The sequence below is a fragment of the Mauremys reevesii genome, linkage group 7 (genome assembly GCF_016161935.1).
Source record: "Mauremys reevesii isolate NIE-2019 linkage group 7, ASM1616193v1, whole genome shotgun sequence".
Classification (NCBI taxonomy): Eukaryota; Metazoa; Chordata; order Testudines; family Geoemydidae; genus Mauremys; species Mauremys reevesii.
Window position 1 is genome coordinate 43362181 of NC_052629.1, and position 16546 is coordinate 43378726.

The 16546-nt window shown below is 40.0% G+C and overlaps 2 protein-coding genes across 8 annotated transcripts in view; both read left to right on the forward strand.

The window, feature by feature from the left end:
• The window catches only part of SLC25A16 (solute carrier family 25 member 16), a 30286-nt gene extending 22792 nt beyond the window's left edge, over window positions 1–7494 (forward strand). For all 5 annotated transcript variants that reach the window (XM_039547545.1, XM_039547547.1, XM_039547549.1 and 2 more), the window contains one exon: window positions 5653–7494. In XM_039547545.1, the coding sequence (XP_039403479.1) occupies window positions 5653–5809 (157 nt within the window). In that variant the 3' untranslated portion in view covers window positions 5810–7494. The remainder of the gene's footprint in view (window positions 1–5652) is intronic.
• A 5162-nt stretch (window positions 7495–12656) lies between these two features.
• The window catches only part of DNA2 (DNA replication helicase/nuclease 2), a 40324-nt gene continuing 36434 nt past the window's right edge, over window positions 12657–16546 (forward strand). Inside the window, exons 1-2 of one of the 3 annotated variants that reach the window (XM_039547542.1) lie at window positions 12657–13059; window positions 14092–14271. In XM_039547542.1, coding sequence (XP_039403476.1) covers window positions 12977–13059; window positions 14092–14271 — 263 coding nt within the window. In that variant the 5' untranslated portion in view covers window positions 12657–12976. The other 2 variants (XM_039547544.1, XM_039547543.1) reach the window with 2 other exon arrangements.

Genomic DNA, 16546 nt, shown 5'->3' on the forward strand with positions numbered 1-16546 from the left:
TGTTCCTAGGGCTAGAGTGTTGACATTGTGGGAGAGGGGCGCTAGGCATTTTGGGATATATTTACTTTGACTCAGGTCTGGGCACTGCAGTATGGATGCCAGCACCCTAGGTTTGAGCATGGGTCAGAAAATTCTTAATCTGGTGTTAAAATGCAATGTAGATGCTCAAGTCCAGGGTTTTCTGACGCAGGTAAGCTGACTTGAGTTCCACGAACCCTAGGCTTACGTTGCTGTATAGGGATAGCTCAGTGGTTTGAGCATTGGCCTACTAAACCCAGGGGTTGTGAGTTCAGTCTTTGAGGAGGCCACTTAGGGATCTGGGGCAAAAATTGGTCCTGCTAGTGAAGGCAGGGGGCTGGACTTGATGACCTTTCGAGGTCCCTTCCAGTTCTAGGAGATTGGTATATCTCCAATTATTACCTTTTATTACAGTCTAAGATCAAATATCTCAGGCTTTTCCATAGTGCACTTTGGTAACACTAAGTGAAAACTCCATAATAGAACATTGTTCAAATCCTATTAAATTCACACTTTTACCAAGAACTTGCATTAATTTGCATGGAACAAATGGAAGTTGAAATCCATTAATTTTCTATTCAGTTATATAAACATAAATCTTTTTAGTTCTTTTTGTATAAAAGGTCTGATTACTGGTTTTGGTGATCTCTTGCTTCTTGGGTTTGCAGGAACTAACCATTCTAAAGACACTAGGTCTTAAACTCAGTATCCCTACTAAGTTGGTATTTCGGAGGAGTCCATATCTCTGACTCTCAGGATGGATGGACAGTGGTCATAATGTTGGTATTTGAACATGGAGAAAAAGAGGAATTAAAAGACCTCAAGTTTGGAGGATTATGGGAGATGTGTTCAGGGAATAATTTCGTTGGTAGCCCGTGAATGCTGAGCCATCTTGCAGATCTCTGGCAATACTTTTTTTTTTTTGGTCCCTATATTTTACCATCTATTTGTTGATAGTTATAGTTTCTTCACTTCTGTAAGAACTCCAGTTATTAGGAAGAGACCGGTATTAGTAATGGGTGATTTGATCATTAGAAACAGAACAGGAATACTTGTGGCACCTTAGAGACTAACAAATTTATTTGAGCATAAGCTTTCGTGGGCTACAGCCCACTTCTTCGGATGCATAGAATGGAACATATATTGAAGAGATACATATACACATACAGAGAGCATGAAAAGGTGGGAGTTGTCTTACCAACTCTGAGAGGCCAATTAAGTAAGAGTTGGTAAGACAACTCCCACCTTTCCATGATCTCTGTATGTGTATATATATCTCCTCAATATATGTTCCATTCTATGCATCCGAAGAAGTGGGCTGTAGCCCACAAAAGCTTATGCTCAAATAAATTTGTTAGTCTCTAGGGTGCCACAAGTACTCCTGTTCTTTTTGCGGATACAGACTAACACGGCTGCTACTCTGAAACCTGTCATTAGAAACAGAGATAGCTGGGTTTGCGATGATTGGGGGAACCACATGGTGACTTGCCTGCCTGGTGCAAAGGTTGCGGATCTCTCAAGATATCTAGATAGGCTTATGTGTAGTGCTGGGGGGGAGCTGGTGGTTGTGGTACATGTAGGTACCAGCGACATGTGGAAGAATAGAGAGAGGTCCTGGAGGCCAAATTTAGGCTGTAAGAGATTGAAGTCCAAGACCTCCATGGTAGCATTTTCTGAAATGCTTCCAGTTTCACATGTAGGGCCAGTTAGACAGGCAGAACTGTGGGGTCCCAATGCTTGGATGAGACGATGGTGTAGGGAGGAGGGGTTTAGTTTTATTAGGAACTGGGGAAGCTTTTGGGATGGGGGAGCCTATACAGGAAGGATGGGCTCCACCTAAACCAAAACGGAACCAGATTGCTGGCGCTTAAAATTAAAAAGGTCGTAGAACAGTTTTTAAACTAAGGGCTGGGGTAAAACTGACAGGTGCGGAGGAGCATGTGGTTCAGACATCCTTTAGGGGAGGATCTATAAATTGAGATTCGCTATGTCCTAATAAGTAGGAGAGGATGGAAAATGATAAAATACAGGGAGGATCTGATGAGAAACAGTCAAATGGAAAAAAAGTCCCATTCAGTTACGTCCTGCAATAGGGGACAGCCAAAAAATGACAAGTTTTTAAAATGCTTATATACCAGTGCTAGAAGTCTAAATAATAAGCTGGGTGAACTAGAGTGCCTAGTATTAAATGAGGATATTGATATAATAGGCATCACACAACCTGGTGGAATAATAATCAATGGGACATAGTAATACCAGGGTACAAAATATATTGGAAGGACAGAACAGGTTGTGCTGCTGGAGGAGTGGCACTATATGTGAAAGAAAGCGTAGAATCAAATTAAGTAAAAAGCTTAAATGAACTAAATTGTACTATAGAATCTCTATGGATAGTAATTCCATGCTTGAAAAATAAGAATATAGCAGTAGGGCTATATTACAGACCACCTGACCAGGATGGTGTTAATGACTCTGAAATGCTCAGGGAGATTAGAGAGTCTATTTAAAATAAAAAAAACCTCAATAATAATAATAATAATAATGAGAGATTTCAACTATCCCCACATTGACTGGGTACATATCATCTCAGAAAGGGATGCTGAGATAAAGTTTCCTTACACTTTAAATGGCTGCTTCTTGGATCAGCTAGTCCTGGAACCCACAAGAGGAGAGGCAATTCTTGATTTAGTCCTAAGTGGAGCACAGGATCAGGTCCAAGAGGTGAATATAGCTGGACTGCTTGGTAATAGAGACCATGATATAATTAAATTTAATGTCCCTGTGGCGGGGAAAACTCCACAGTGACCCAACACTGTAGCATTTGATGGACCTTTGGTTTGATCCAGTATGGCTGTTCTTATGTTATGCTCAGAAAGAGGAAAAACAGTTATCTGCAGATCTAATGCATATACTGCTTCACTTATCAGTTAAAACAGGCTACTTATAAAAATTGTGCAGCTGGTACTCTTTTCAGAGATAGTTTGGAAATTCATCTTAGGGCAGAGTCTGAAATACAGAATGTGTTCCAAAGCTTGAGCCTTAAAGAGAAGTGGATGGTCTTATAGTTAACATAAGAGTGGCCATACTGGATCAGACAAAAGGTCCATCTAGCCCAGTATCCTGTCTTCTGACAGTAGCCAATGCCAATTTCCCCACAGGGAATGAACAGAAGAGGTAATCATCAAGTGATCCATTCCCTGTTGCCCCTTTCCAGCTTCTGGCAAACAGAGGCTAGGGACACCATAGCTATCCATCCTGGCTAATAGCCATTGATGGACCTATCCTCCATTAATGTATCTAGTTCTTTTTTTAACCCTGTTATAGTCTTGGCCTTCACAACCTCCACTGGCAAGGAGTTCCACAGAGTTGACTGTAGGTTGTGTGAAAAAATACTTCCTTTTGTTTGTTTTAAACCTGCTGCCTATTAATTTCATTTGGTGACCCCTAGTTCATGTGTTATGAGAAGAAGTAAATAATACTTCATTATTTACTTCCTTCACACCAGTTATGATTTTATAGATCTCTATCATATCCCCCCTTAGTTGTCTCTTTTCCAAGCTGAAAAGTCCCAGTCTTATAAATCTCTCCTCATATGGAAGCCGTTCCATACTCCTAATAATTTTTGTTGCTCTTTTCTGAACCTTTTCCAATTCCAATATATCTTTTTTGAGATGGGGCGACCACATCTGCACGCACTATTCAAGATGTGGGCATACCGTGGATTTATATAGAGACAATATGATATTTTCTGTCTTATCTATCCCTTTCTTAATGATTTCCAATATTCTGTTCACTATTTGGACTGCCGCTGCACGTTGAGTAAATGTTTTCAGAGAATTATCCACAGTGACTCCAAGATCTTTCTTGAGTGGTAACAGCTAATTTAGACCCCCATCATTGTATATGTATAGTTGGGATTGTCTTCCAATGTGCATTACTTTGCAATTGTCAACATTGAATTTCATCTGCCAGTTTGTTGCCTAGTCACCCAGTTTTGAGAGATCCTTTTGTATCTCTGCAGTCTGCTTGGGACTTAACTATCTTGAGTAGTTTTGTATCACCTGCAAATTTTGCCACCTCACTGTTTACTCCTTTTTCCAGATTATTTATGAATAGGTCTGGTCCCAGTACAGACCTCTGGGGGACACCACTATTTACCTCTCTCCATTCTGAAAACTGACCAATTATTCCTACCCTTTGTTTCCTATCTTTTAACCAGTTACCAATCTACGAGAGGACCTTCCCTCTTAGTCCATGACAGCTTACTTTGCTTAAGAGCCTTTGGTGAGGGACCTTGTCAAGGTTTCCTGAAAATCTTAGTACACTATATCCACTGGATCCCCCTTGTCCACGTGCTTATTGACTCCCTCAAAGAATTCTAGTAGGTTTTCCCAGTCATTGCAAACCCAGCTATCTGTGTTTTTAATGATTGAATCCCCATAATTATTATCTGTCTCTTCCCCATAACTGGAGTTCCCTCACCAAGAGAGGTATCCTCATTGCGAGAGGATACAACAATATCATCTGGCAGGAGGGTCCCAACTATAGGATCGTTTCCCTCTGCTCCAGTTGGATGTTCTGTTCCCTGAAACTTTCATCCTCCTCAACAGCACAGAGGGTGTCAAACCGAGGGTGGGACTGTTCTACTCTGTCCCAGAAAGTCTCATATAATATACACCTCTGTGTCTCCCTTAGCTCCTCCAGTTCAGCCACTGGTCTCCAAAGTCCGTACACGGTCTCTGAGGGCCAGGAGCTCCTTGCACCGAATGCACAGATACACCACCTGCCCATAAACTGGATAGCCCCCACTCTGTTGCTGGACTTCTGCCTGCATTCCCTTTTTACTCCTGCAACTTGTTCCTTTGTTGTTGTTTTGTTTTTATCAGGGTTTTTTTTTGGCTTTAAGTTTAAAGAATGTTAAGTGTATCGAGCCCCCCCGCCCCATATTCCCCCTTTAAACTCCCTCACAAAACTCCCCCGTTATCCACTCCTGTTTGCTAGCTCGCTAGTTGATGGGTGCTAAAGGGCTTAGGGATCAAAGCCTCGTTAAGAAGCTCTCAGCCTTGCCTAGAAGGCCACTAGGCTCAGCACATGGGCCCTGAAACAAACAGACCACACAGAATATTTCAGTCAAACAGCAAGCCCACCACAAACACACACTAATGCACTGGGACTGAGGCTCAGATCTGTGTTCTAATCATGGCTCTGCTACAGATTTCCTGTGTGACATCAGTTAGGGCTTGTCTGCACAGAGAGTTAGCATGCAGCAAGCTAGGCAAAAATCTGCAACACACCAGCTTGCCATGCATTAACTGGCCATGTGGACCTTGTTAGCATGCACACAGTTCTATAGTGTACTTTGAGATGCACTTGTGTAGACAAGCCTTTAATTTTTCTATGCCTTAGTTCCTCATTTGTAAAATAGGGTAACGCTTACATACCTCACAGTGGCACTGTGAGGATAACAGAGAAACCTTTGAGAAGCTCAGATAGCTTGAGTGGTCACATGACTTTCATTAGCTATCACTTTTTTTTTTTAAGGAACATGAAATGCCTTGTATTTAAGATAATGATTTTCAATATTAAATAAATCTATGTATTGCATAAGGGCTTGGATTCTTTTTATCTTTTCAGTACAATGGTGCAGACACTGAAGTATGTATATAGGCACCATGGAATACGAAGAGGATTATACCGTGGTTTATCTCTGAATTATATTCGTTGTATACCGTCCCAGGCTGTGGCTTTTACCACATATGAGTTTATGAGACAGTTGTTGCACCTCAACTAAATTTTTTTCTTAAACTTCACTGAAAAACTACAGTATCCGTCTTCATGTTATGTTTGTGAGTAAATTACTTGAAATGGGAAATTTAATCTGTCACTGTGAATTATTGGAATTTTAGTACTTAATTTTATTTGCCAAAAAAAAATAAATGCATGGGGTAATAGAACCTTTTGGAATCAGAACAGGAAATTGCCTAACATGGACATTAGCTAGCTATAACCAACTCTTTGCACTTGTACCTGTAGGCTCCATTAGGTTAATACAAATACATTATATAATTTACAACCGTCACAGTTATATGGAAAGGAACTAGATTTTGATACGGGTTTCAGACTGTTTGATGTTTAGCTTTATGATGTCATTCCAGGATTTTAATATTATTTATCATTGTATTACTTGTTAACCCAGAATTTAAACATCTAATTTTCTTAAATAAATAAGATTAAATTAACTTGAATAAAATGAACCTAATTTTCACTTGCTTGTGAGATTCTGTAAAAGTAGAACTTGGTCACCCACAATCTAAGGGTTGCTCTGTTTTATTGCATATGAATTGTTTGTGTACAGTTAAATAAATTAATGTTCTGTATCTTCTGATTGATAAACATTTCAAGATATGAAACTCTTCAACTGTTACAATAAATACTAGTAATGAGATTCATTTAAAAACAGAATCTTGTGATTTTGGAAGTCAATAGCTTTGCTTGTTATCTTTTAAAAACAATGCTATTACTAAGTATGCTATTAACTTAAAATAGGATCTGATAAATGAAAATTCCTACATTACAATAACAAATGTTAGACAAGTCTCTGGGCCCAATCCTGCAAGATACTGCATACCATTTTGTAAGGTGTTGAATGCCCTCAAGTCAATTTTCTGAGAGTTGAGGGCACTCTACACCTTGTCACATTAGCCCCTAAATACATATTTGTCTTTGCGTTGTGAGGGAGGAGAAAGTAGGGACAAAATTGTGTATGCTGCAGCATTTACCTGTCTGGACCATGTGCACACTTTTTGGGGAAGGGAAAAATAAAGGCTGTACTGGAGTTTGTTTACAACTGTGGACAGTTATAGTATGAATATATAAAATGGGTGTGTGCACTATGCTGGCTGCGCAGTATACTATTACCCTGGTTTTTTTTTTCTGCTACAGTTGCTGCTCTTCTTGAGGTAGGAAATGACTTAACAGATCTGCTCATACATGATTTACACTGGTACAATTTCAATTTAAACAACTCCTTCTTAGCTGAAGAAACTGTAAAACTAGAATAATTATTCTTTCAGTCATTTACTTTAGGTAATGTAAGTTTATTGATTGTAAATATTTTGAGTGATGTTCTGGTAATGGATATATTAACTAAACTAGTGATTTCATGATCAATATCACTTATTTTTGATGACAAGGCCACAACCTAGAATTTGAGTTTATACATCAAGAATAACTTTTGTGGTTGGAATTTTTTCATTTTATTAAAATATATATTTCTTTGATATTTACCTGTGTCACTGGCAGAGAATGCGATGTATTTGAATTTATTTTATTAAAAAAAAAACCTTGAATAACAATGAAATATCTTTATATGATTTGTAGATATTGCAGACAATAGAAATACATGTTTCTGGAATTATACTATATTTCCCCTTGTAGGTAAACATAAATAAAATTGTCATACTTGATTAAAAGTGACTACAGTTAAGATTTTGGTCTGATTTTTAGTTTTATTTAAAGGAGAATCAATTGTGTTAGTGATTTGTGATCTTGAAGAGATCCTTCTAAGTATATGTGTAGACTTAAATTGCAATTGTAGTCTGAAGAAGAGCTCTGTAAAAACAGCATTGTGAGATTCTTTTTTTTTTTTTTTGGTTGGTTTTTAACTCAGTCTTGCAAGCTTTGTCAGTGGGGCTCCAGGATTCAAGCTTAGTTCTCTTCCCTTTTAGTATCACTGCAGTAATAAAGGTTTTGCAGGCTAAATTCTGTCTTTAATAACACATGTGAAGCCCCATTGTCTTCTGTGGGATTGCACATGTATAATTAGAATTTAAACGGTCCTGCTGCACAAGATGGAATAGAATCCGACACAAAACGATAATCTTACTCTCAGGTATTGTCAATAGCAACAAGAGCCACGTTCAGTGTCTAGGGTTTCCTTTTAAAATTACAAAACAAAACTGACCTGAGCCCGCACCCAGAAATCTGGGAAAACTAAATACTTCCTTGTGGCACCCTTAATAGGCAATACTTTCCCACTTATCGCAAGCACTAAGTTTGTGTATAAAATAAAGAAAACTTGTATTAAGGGCAGAGGGAACAGAGCACAGCAACATTGACTTAAAAGTATGCAAATAATTAAAACACACACCCCACAGTATCTTGGGCAGTAGTCCTTTGCCTCAGTTTCCTCACCTTCCAGTGTGAAAGTCCATTGGACTTTAACACACCATTTTCCCCCATCCCTCTACTGCATCTCAGTTTTTTGTCAAAGGTTAGCAAAGTTACAGAGTCCAGTGGTGTGTTCAGATAGGTTCAATTCCAGCCCCTTCGCTGGGGGAAGGGAAGGAGTGCTGCCTGACTCCTGTGAAGAGATGCCTTGCTGCCCATCTCTTGTCTTGCTGCTACTGCTTTTTTGCATCTAACTTAGCTGTCTTGACTATGCAGGGTTAACAGGTGTGAAAAGCAGTAAAAACTGTTACTAAAACAAGCAGCTATGACTCTGAATGAATATAAAGAGCAGATCTACCTAGTAAGATAGTGCCATTTTTGCTATTTCACTTTTCAGAATAAAAATACTTTTAAAATGTATTTATAGTTTAAAACAAAACTTATTAAAAAACTGGTTTGCCTTGCTAACCCAATAATCCCAACTTTTTAAGGAAATGTATTGTTGTCTAGAAGATAGAGAAATTCAAATCTCCCCCTAACCTAACCTAAGTGTCTGAGTTTATCTCTTTCAACTCTCTCCCCTTTTTCTGAATAGGTTAGTCTCCCTTATGCAGCTAAAATAAGGACTCAGTCATGAATGCTAAACCAGTGAGAGAGAGCAGGAGGAGGAAAATTATACAAACTTAAGTGTGAAAGAGAATTGAGTCCATTCCCTATCATCCCCTGCCCTAAAAAGATATTTCTATTTTTCGTTAGGAGAGTTGAGTCCCTCTTTTCCCTAAATTTCTGTGTCTTTGTCTTCCTTCCTCTCCCCAACCCCTGTATCACTCTGTGATCTGGGCTTCAGTTTCAGCCAAAGAGCGTTCAAGAGCAGATCAGTTGGCTCCAGCCAAGGTCCCATCACTACCGTAGTCAAATCAGCCACATGCTTTCATATTTCTCTCTTTACATGCTCAGCAAAGGAAAATGTGGTAGAAAGTTTGATTTTTCTAGTAGGGCTTTCAGGCGATTAAAAAAAATAATTGTGATTAATTGTGTGATTAAAAAATTAATCACGATTAACCGCACTGTTAATAATAAAATATTTAAATATTTTTGGATGTTTTCTACATTTTCAAATGTACTGATTTCAGTTACAACACAGAATAGAAAGTATACAGTGCTCACTTTATATTTATTTTTTATTACAAATATTTACTCTGTAAAAAAACAAAAGAAATAATATTTTTCAATTCACCTAATAAGTACTGTAGTGCAGTCTCTTTATCATGAAAGTTGAACTTACAAATGTAGAATTATGTACAAAAAATAACTTCATTCTAAAGTTTTACATTTTTATTTTTGAGCCTACAAGTCCACTCAGTCCTACTTGTTCAGCCAGTTGCTCAGACAAACAAGTTTGGTTACAATTTGCAGGAGATAATACTGCCTGCTTCTTGTTTACAGTGTCATCTGAAAGTGCGAACAAGCGTTCGCATGGCACTTTTGTAGCCAGCATTGCAAGATATTTTTGTGCCAGATGTGCTAAAGATTCATATGTCCCTTCATGCTTCAACCACCATTCCAGAGGATATACTTCCAGGCTGATGATGGGTTCTGCTTAATAACGATCCAAAGTAGTTCAGACTGCTGCATGTTCATTTTCATCATCTCAGTCAGATGGCACCAGCAGAAAGTTGATTTTCTTTTTTGGTGGTTTGTGTTCTGTAGTTTCCGCATCAGAGTGTTGCTCCTTTAAGACTTCTAAAGGAGTGCTCCACACTTTGTCCCTCTTAGATTTTGGACGGCACCTCAGATTCTTAAACCTTGGGTCCAGTGCTGTAGCTATTTTTAGAAATCTCACATTGGTACCTTCTTTGCTTTTTGTAAAATCTGCAATGAAAATGTTCTTAAAATGAACATGTGGTGGGTCATCTGAGACTGCTGTAACATTAAATATATGGCAGAATGCGGGTAAAACAGAGCAAGAGAGATACAATTCTCCCTCAAGGAGTTTAGTCACAAATTTAATCAACAAATTTTTTTAACGAGCCCCATCAGCATGGAAGCATGTCCTCTGGAATGATGGCCAAAGGCTAAGCATTCCTATGCCCCTTCATGCTATCTGGCATGTTAAATACTTCACAATGCTGGCTACAAAAGTGCCATGTGAACGTTTCTCACTTTCTGGTGACGTAAATAAGCGGGCAGCATTATTTCCCGTAAAGGTAAGCAAACTTGTTTGTCTTAGCGATCGGATGAGCAAGAAGTAGGACTGAGTGGGCTTGTGGGCTCTAAAGTTTTATATTGTTTTGTTTTTGAGTGCAGTTATATAACAAACAATCTACATTTGTAAGCTGCAGTTTCACGCTAGATACTGCACTACAGTACTTGTATGAAGTGAATTAAAAATACAATTTTTTATCATTTTTACAGTGCAGATATTTGTAATAAAAATATAAAGTGAGCACTGTACATTTTGTATACTGTGTTGTAATTGAAATCAATATATTTGAAAATGTAGAAAAACATCCAAAAATATTTAATAAATTTCAATTGGTTTTCTATTGTTTAACCATGCGATTAAAACTGTGATTAACTAAAAAAAAGTAATTGCGATTAATCACATGAGTTAACTGTGATTAATCAACAGCCCTATTTTTAAGGTGCTTTTTTTTTTTAAAACAGCAAACTCCATTTCACACTTTTCTTTGAATTTATAATGGTGAAAAAGTAGCTGTAGTGGGGTGCCCTAGGTTTAGAATTGTTTTCATATAGCTTTTTAGCAAAGTCATGGCCATATATCATGTACAGATTAGACTAATTCCCACTTCCACCATGCATTCACCTTGCATATAAATCTTGGATATTTTTTTTTGGTCAGAGTATCCCTATTCCATGTTTGTCAAACAGAGCTTAAATCAAAATTCCAAGTAAACCATGCACACACTAAAAATATAGCCTATTCCATGCCATAATAACCGGTTCTGATATTGTACAATAAGAAACATACAACCACACAACAGAAGATTTTTCCATTGATATTTGATACTTAAGTTATTCACTCTTTTCAAAATAGTGAATTAAAGTTAACCCCACAGCAGTTGTCCATATCTCTTTTTGGTGGAGCTTGAGGCAGCTCTGGTGTGTAATTTAAAGTAGTCCACACATCTTAACTTTTTTCAATTTGTTTTGAAAATAAGTGAAATGTTCTATTTCCAACCATCTGCCATATATTACATTAGAGAAAGAAAAAGAGCAGAAAAGGGCAGGGGGATAATGAGACATGGATTGTTAGCTCACTGCTTAGATTCTGCCAGATTGAAATGATCACTGTTGCAGGATGAGTTGTACTTTAGAGCCCTTTTAGTCCTTCTGAGTGCACCCTTCAGGTGATAGGCTTGGCTTCCTTTACTTCTCTCAGGATCCAACCACCTTTGGACTGAGCTCTGGGTTGCAGCCCCCTATTTCCCAACTGTGTAACCATGACGGGCCCAATTGTACTTATTAACAAGAAAATTTCTTTCTGGGAGTGTGTGACCCATGACTGAGTAAAGTGACATAACACAATTTTATCAAAACAAACATATAGTTTATTCACCCAAAGGTACATAGCAAACAGGGAAAAAACAAGGAAAGGCTGGTTCTTGCCTATGCTATTTTTCCCTTGGACGTGTTGGGTAAATTGCACTCTGCTCAGACATCCCCTGCCCTGGACTAGGAGTGAGAGACAGCCCCTCTAGCATGCTGTCTATTTTTCCGTCAGAGACTGATCTCCACCTGTTGCTATCTACTTAAGGCCCCCTTCCTTCCTGTGCTGGGGACTTGGTTTAAGAGACCCTTGGATTTGAGATTTGGATCTGGCAAGAATAATCTTGGTTAGCCCAGCTGGAGCTAGGCAGGTGAGTGTTGCGCAATTAATAGTTTCCCTATTGTTTCTTTGGGTACCTTTGATACTTTTTTTTTTTAAAGTATGGTACCTTATCTTTGCTGTGGTTTACACTCTTACAGGTTTCTTTAATTTGACTCCTTGCAGCCAGGTAGGGTATCGAGTATATGAACTGAAGTGCACGATGTTCATTAAAAAATTCCCTTTTTCTCCCTCATTTGCCACTGAAATAAAGGGGATACTTTCTCTTATCATGCAGTGTCAGTGAGACTGCTTCCCTGAAATCAGCACTCAAGGTTTTGAAGCAAAGACAGCGAGAGAAATCTTTGGCCTAGAAAGGGACTTTTCTTAACTACTTACGCTGGGAAGATGATTATGAAGTGACAATCAAAAAAGGCTAACAGTTTTGGGAATCATTAGGAAAGGGATCACACCAGCAAGGAGCGGGTACCAGTGCCACAAGTCCAGCTGCACTACAGCCGAGCCGGCAGTAGCAGCCTGGGGCTAGGCGTGGGCTGAGCGGATGTGCGGGGATGGCGCAGTGGCCTTTGAAAGTCAAACGGCACTTTCCGAAACGTTAGCCGGGCTAACGCCGCGCTCGACGCACTCGGGACAAAGCGCCACATCCTGATACCTGGGAGCGACGCCCTCTCCCGCCAACGTGCCCTGCGCGAGCTGCTGGCTGCGCTGACCGGCCTTCCGTTGGCTGAGCGCCGCTCGCGCCCGCCGGCCCCCGCACCAGCCTGCAGCACGCGGGCAGGTTCTGTCCTGCCCCTGGGCTGAGCGCGTTACTGAGCCTGCGCGACGCTTCCAACCTGGCGGGACTTTAATTCATGGGCGGGAGAGCCTCCATGACCACGCCCACTCCCCTTGTGCGCCACTCTCCGCCCGGTAGCGGGTCTCTCGGCTTTCGCCGTTCCTATGGCGCTGGGGCGGGAAGAGCAGCGGGTGCTGGAGGAGCCGATGGAGAAAAGCGTCTGTGAGGAGCTGGCCCCGCTGGAGAGGTACCGCCCGGGGGAGGGGGAGGGATCCGCCACAGCGCGCGTTGTTCGAAATAGGAGCGGGGCTCAGAGCCAGCCGCCTTCTCAGCCTCCCTGGCGCTCTCCGTCCTCTCGCTGCGGCGACCGACTTCTCCTTTCCGCCGCGTGTCCCGATTGTCCGGGGATCCCCGCGCCGTGTGCCGAGAGCCCCTGCCCCGGGGGACCGGCCCCGCGCCGGGGCCTGTCATTCAGAGCCCGGGGAATGGCTCGGAAAGCAGCTGTAATTGCAGCCTGAGCTTTTTCGCTGTGGCTGGTGTCTGTGTGAGGTCGGGGGTCCCAACATGCAGTTCTCCGGTAGGAACGAAGGAGTATTGTTTCCTGGACCCAGCTTACAGGCCGCGTCTCGGTACTGAGGAAAGGGGTGGGTGCAAGCCACGTTGCAGAGCTCCCCGGTCTGTCTTTGGGGTGGGTGGGACGGAGTCTCTTTCAAACAAAACAAAAACCTCCTTGGAACAAATTGAATGTGGAGTTTCTACACTAGCGGTTCTCAAACTTCATTGCACAGTGATGCCCTTCTGACAATGAAAATTACTACATGACCCCAGGAGGGGGACCAAAGTTGGAGCCCGCTGCTTGGGGATGGGCGGGGGGGTCCAAAGCTGAAGCCCAAGGGCTTCAGCCTCAGGCAGGGGGCTTGTAAAGTGAGCCCTGTCGCCACCTAGTGCTGAAGCCCTCAGGCTTCGGCTTCAGCCCCACGCCTAGCCCAGCAAGTCTAAGCCAGCCCTGGTGACCCCATTAAAATGGGTTGGTGACCCAGTTTGGGGTCCTGACTCATAGTTTGAGACCTGCTGTCCTAGACCAGTGCATTGTTGATGTAGGTTCCAGAGCTTCTTTTCAGCCAGGTTTCCCAGAAAAACTCTACCTTGGGATAGGATGTGGCAGAGGAATGAAAACTTGTTTTACGTTAGGAATCTGGCTTCAGACTTAAATATGGACTGGCTATGGCCTCCAAATTCCACTGTGTATTTGGTTGCATTAATATAACCATTTCTTAAGTTTTCAGAAGAGAGCAGTTGACTTCTGTGACACAACACTCAGCAAAGGTTTGAACAACAGATACTGTGTATTAAGAATCAACATAGTACAGAAACATGAAGATGGTCCTGAGAAACACCTGACAATTACAGCTTCTCAGTCACTTGAAGATACAGAACTGTGTATTCTAAGGAATGACTGGTAACCGATATGTAAATATAAACATTTTCTGTGATGGGGATATGGTGTTAGATTATGAACTAGTTCTCTGCATGTTCTTGTGGGTGGGTTTTTTATAGGGGTGTCAACTGATCAGACAATAATGGAATACCATTTATTTAAATATTTTTAGATTTTTTTACATTTTCAAATATATTAATTTCAATTACAACACACTACAAAATGTACAGTGCTAATTTTATATTTTTACTACAGATATTTGCACTGTAAAACAGCAAAAGAAATAGTATTTTTCAATTCACCTCATACAATACTGTAGTGCAGTCTCTCTTATCATGAGAGATGAACTTACAAATGTAGAATTATGTACAAAAAATAACTGCATTCAAAAATAAAACAATGTAAAACTTTAGGGCCTACAAGTCCACTCAGTCCTACTTCTTGTTCAGCTAATTGCTCAGATAAACAAGTTTGTTTACATTTGCGGGAGATAATGCTGCCAGGTTCTTGCTTACAATGTCATCTGAAAGTGAGAACAGGCATGGCACTTTTGTAGCCAGCATTACAAGGTATTTACATGCCAGATATAACTTAGATAATTTTTTCACATCTTAGCTCATAGAGCCGAGAAGCACATATACCCCTTCATGCTTCAGCCACCAGTGCTTCCATGCTGAGGACATTCGTTAAAAATGTGTTAATTAAATTTGTGACTGAACTCCTTGGGGGAGAAATGTATGTCTCCTACTCTGTTTTACCTGCCTTCTGCCATATATTTCATGTTATAGGCGTCTTGGACCCAGCACATGTTGTTCATTTTAAGAACATTTTCACTGCAGATTTGACAAAACACAAAGACCAGTGTGAGATTTCTAAAAATAGGTACAGCACTCAACCCAAGGTTTCAGACTCTGAAGTGCCTTCCAAAATTTGAGAGATGAGGTGTGGCGCATACTTTCAGAAATCTTAAGAGCAACATTTTGATGCAGAAACTACAGGACCTGAACCACCAAAAAAGAAAATCCGTCTTCTGCTGGTGGCATCTGACTCAGATAATGAAAATGAATATGCATTGGTCCTTATTGTTTTGGATCATTATCGAACAAAATCCGTCATCAGCATGGACGCATGTCCTCTGGAATGGTAGTTGAAGCATGAAGGGACATATGAATCCTTGTGCGTCTGGCACGTAAATATCTTGCGATGCTGGCTACAACAGTGCCACACAAACACCTGTTTTCACTTTCAGGTGACATTGAAACAAGAAGTGGGCTGCATTTTCTCCTGCAAATGTAAACAAACTTGTTGTCTGAGCAATTGGCTGAACAAGACTAAGTGGACTTGTAGGCACTGAAGTTTTACATTGTTTTATTTTTGAATGCAGTTATTTTTTGTACATAATTCTACATGTGTAAGTTCATCTTTCATGATAGATTGCACTACAGTACTTGTACGAGGTGAATTGATAAATACTATTTTATCTTTGCTATATTTTTATTACAAATATTTTCACTGTAAAGTGAGCACTGTCCACTTTGTATTCAGTATTGTGATTGAAATCAATATACTTGAAAATGTACAAAAACATCCAAAAATATTTAATAAATTTCAATTGGTATTCTATTTAACAGTGCGATTAAAATTGCGATTAATCACAATTTTTTTTGAGTTAATCGCGTGAGTTAACTGCGATTAATCCACAGCCTTTGCTTTTTACTGTCTTTAAAGATTAAAACAAAATTCAGAGTATATTATCTTAATACAGTTGACTTAATATAATATCAACATGTTAGTGCCTTTTATTAATGTCGATTATATTGTTATCTTACAGTTTTCACATAATTTTGTCATGGTTTAGTAATACTCTAACAAAGATGCAAAATGATGAAATTGTAAGTGGGTAGTTTTATGTTTTGAGGTGCTAATTGCAGCAGTTAGTGCTGGTCCCAGGTTTGAGCTCATTGAAGTGATGCGAATATACAGAGATGTCCTTGCAGAATTGGGTATTACACAAGCTGATTAAAACACCTCTGTTAACTTTAGCTCCACTGAACAGAAAAGGAGCATATGACAAATTATAGAGGATAATAATTAGTAGGCAAAGGAAGCAACATAGTTTGAATGCAAGAATCTCTTGCTTCCTGAGGTGACATGACTTCCAGGAAAACTGATTCTGTAAAGTATGTAGGTTGCACTTTTTCAAGATATACAGTCTCAGTAAGAGTTTCATAAACTTAGTTTCATTTCAGATCATTAAATTTAGAGTAGCTGTTTAGGGGAAAATACAGTGGAACTA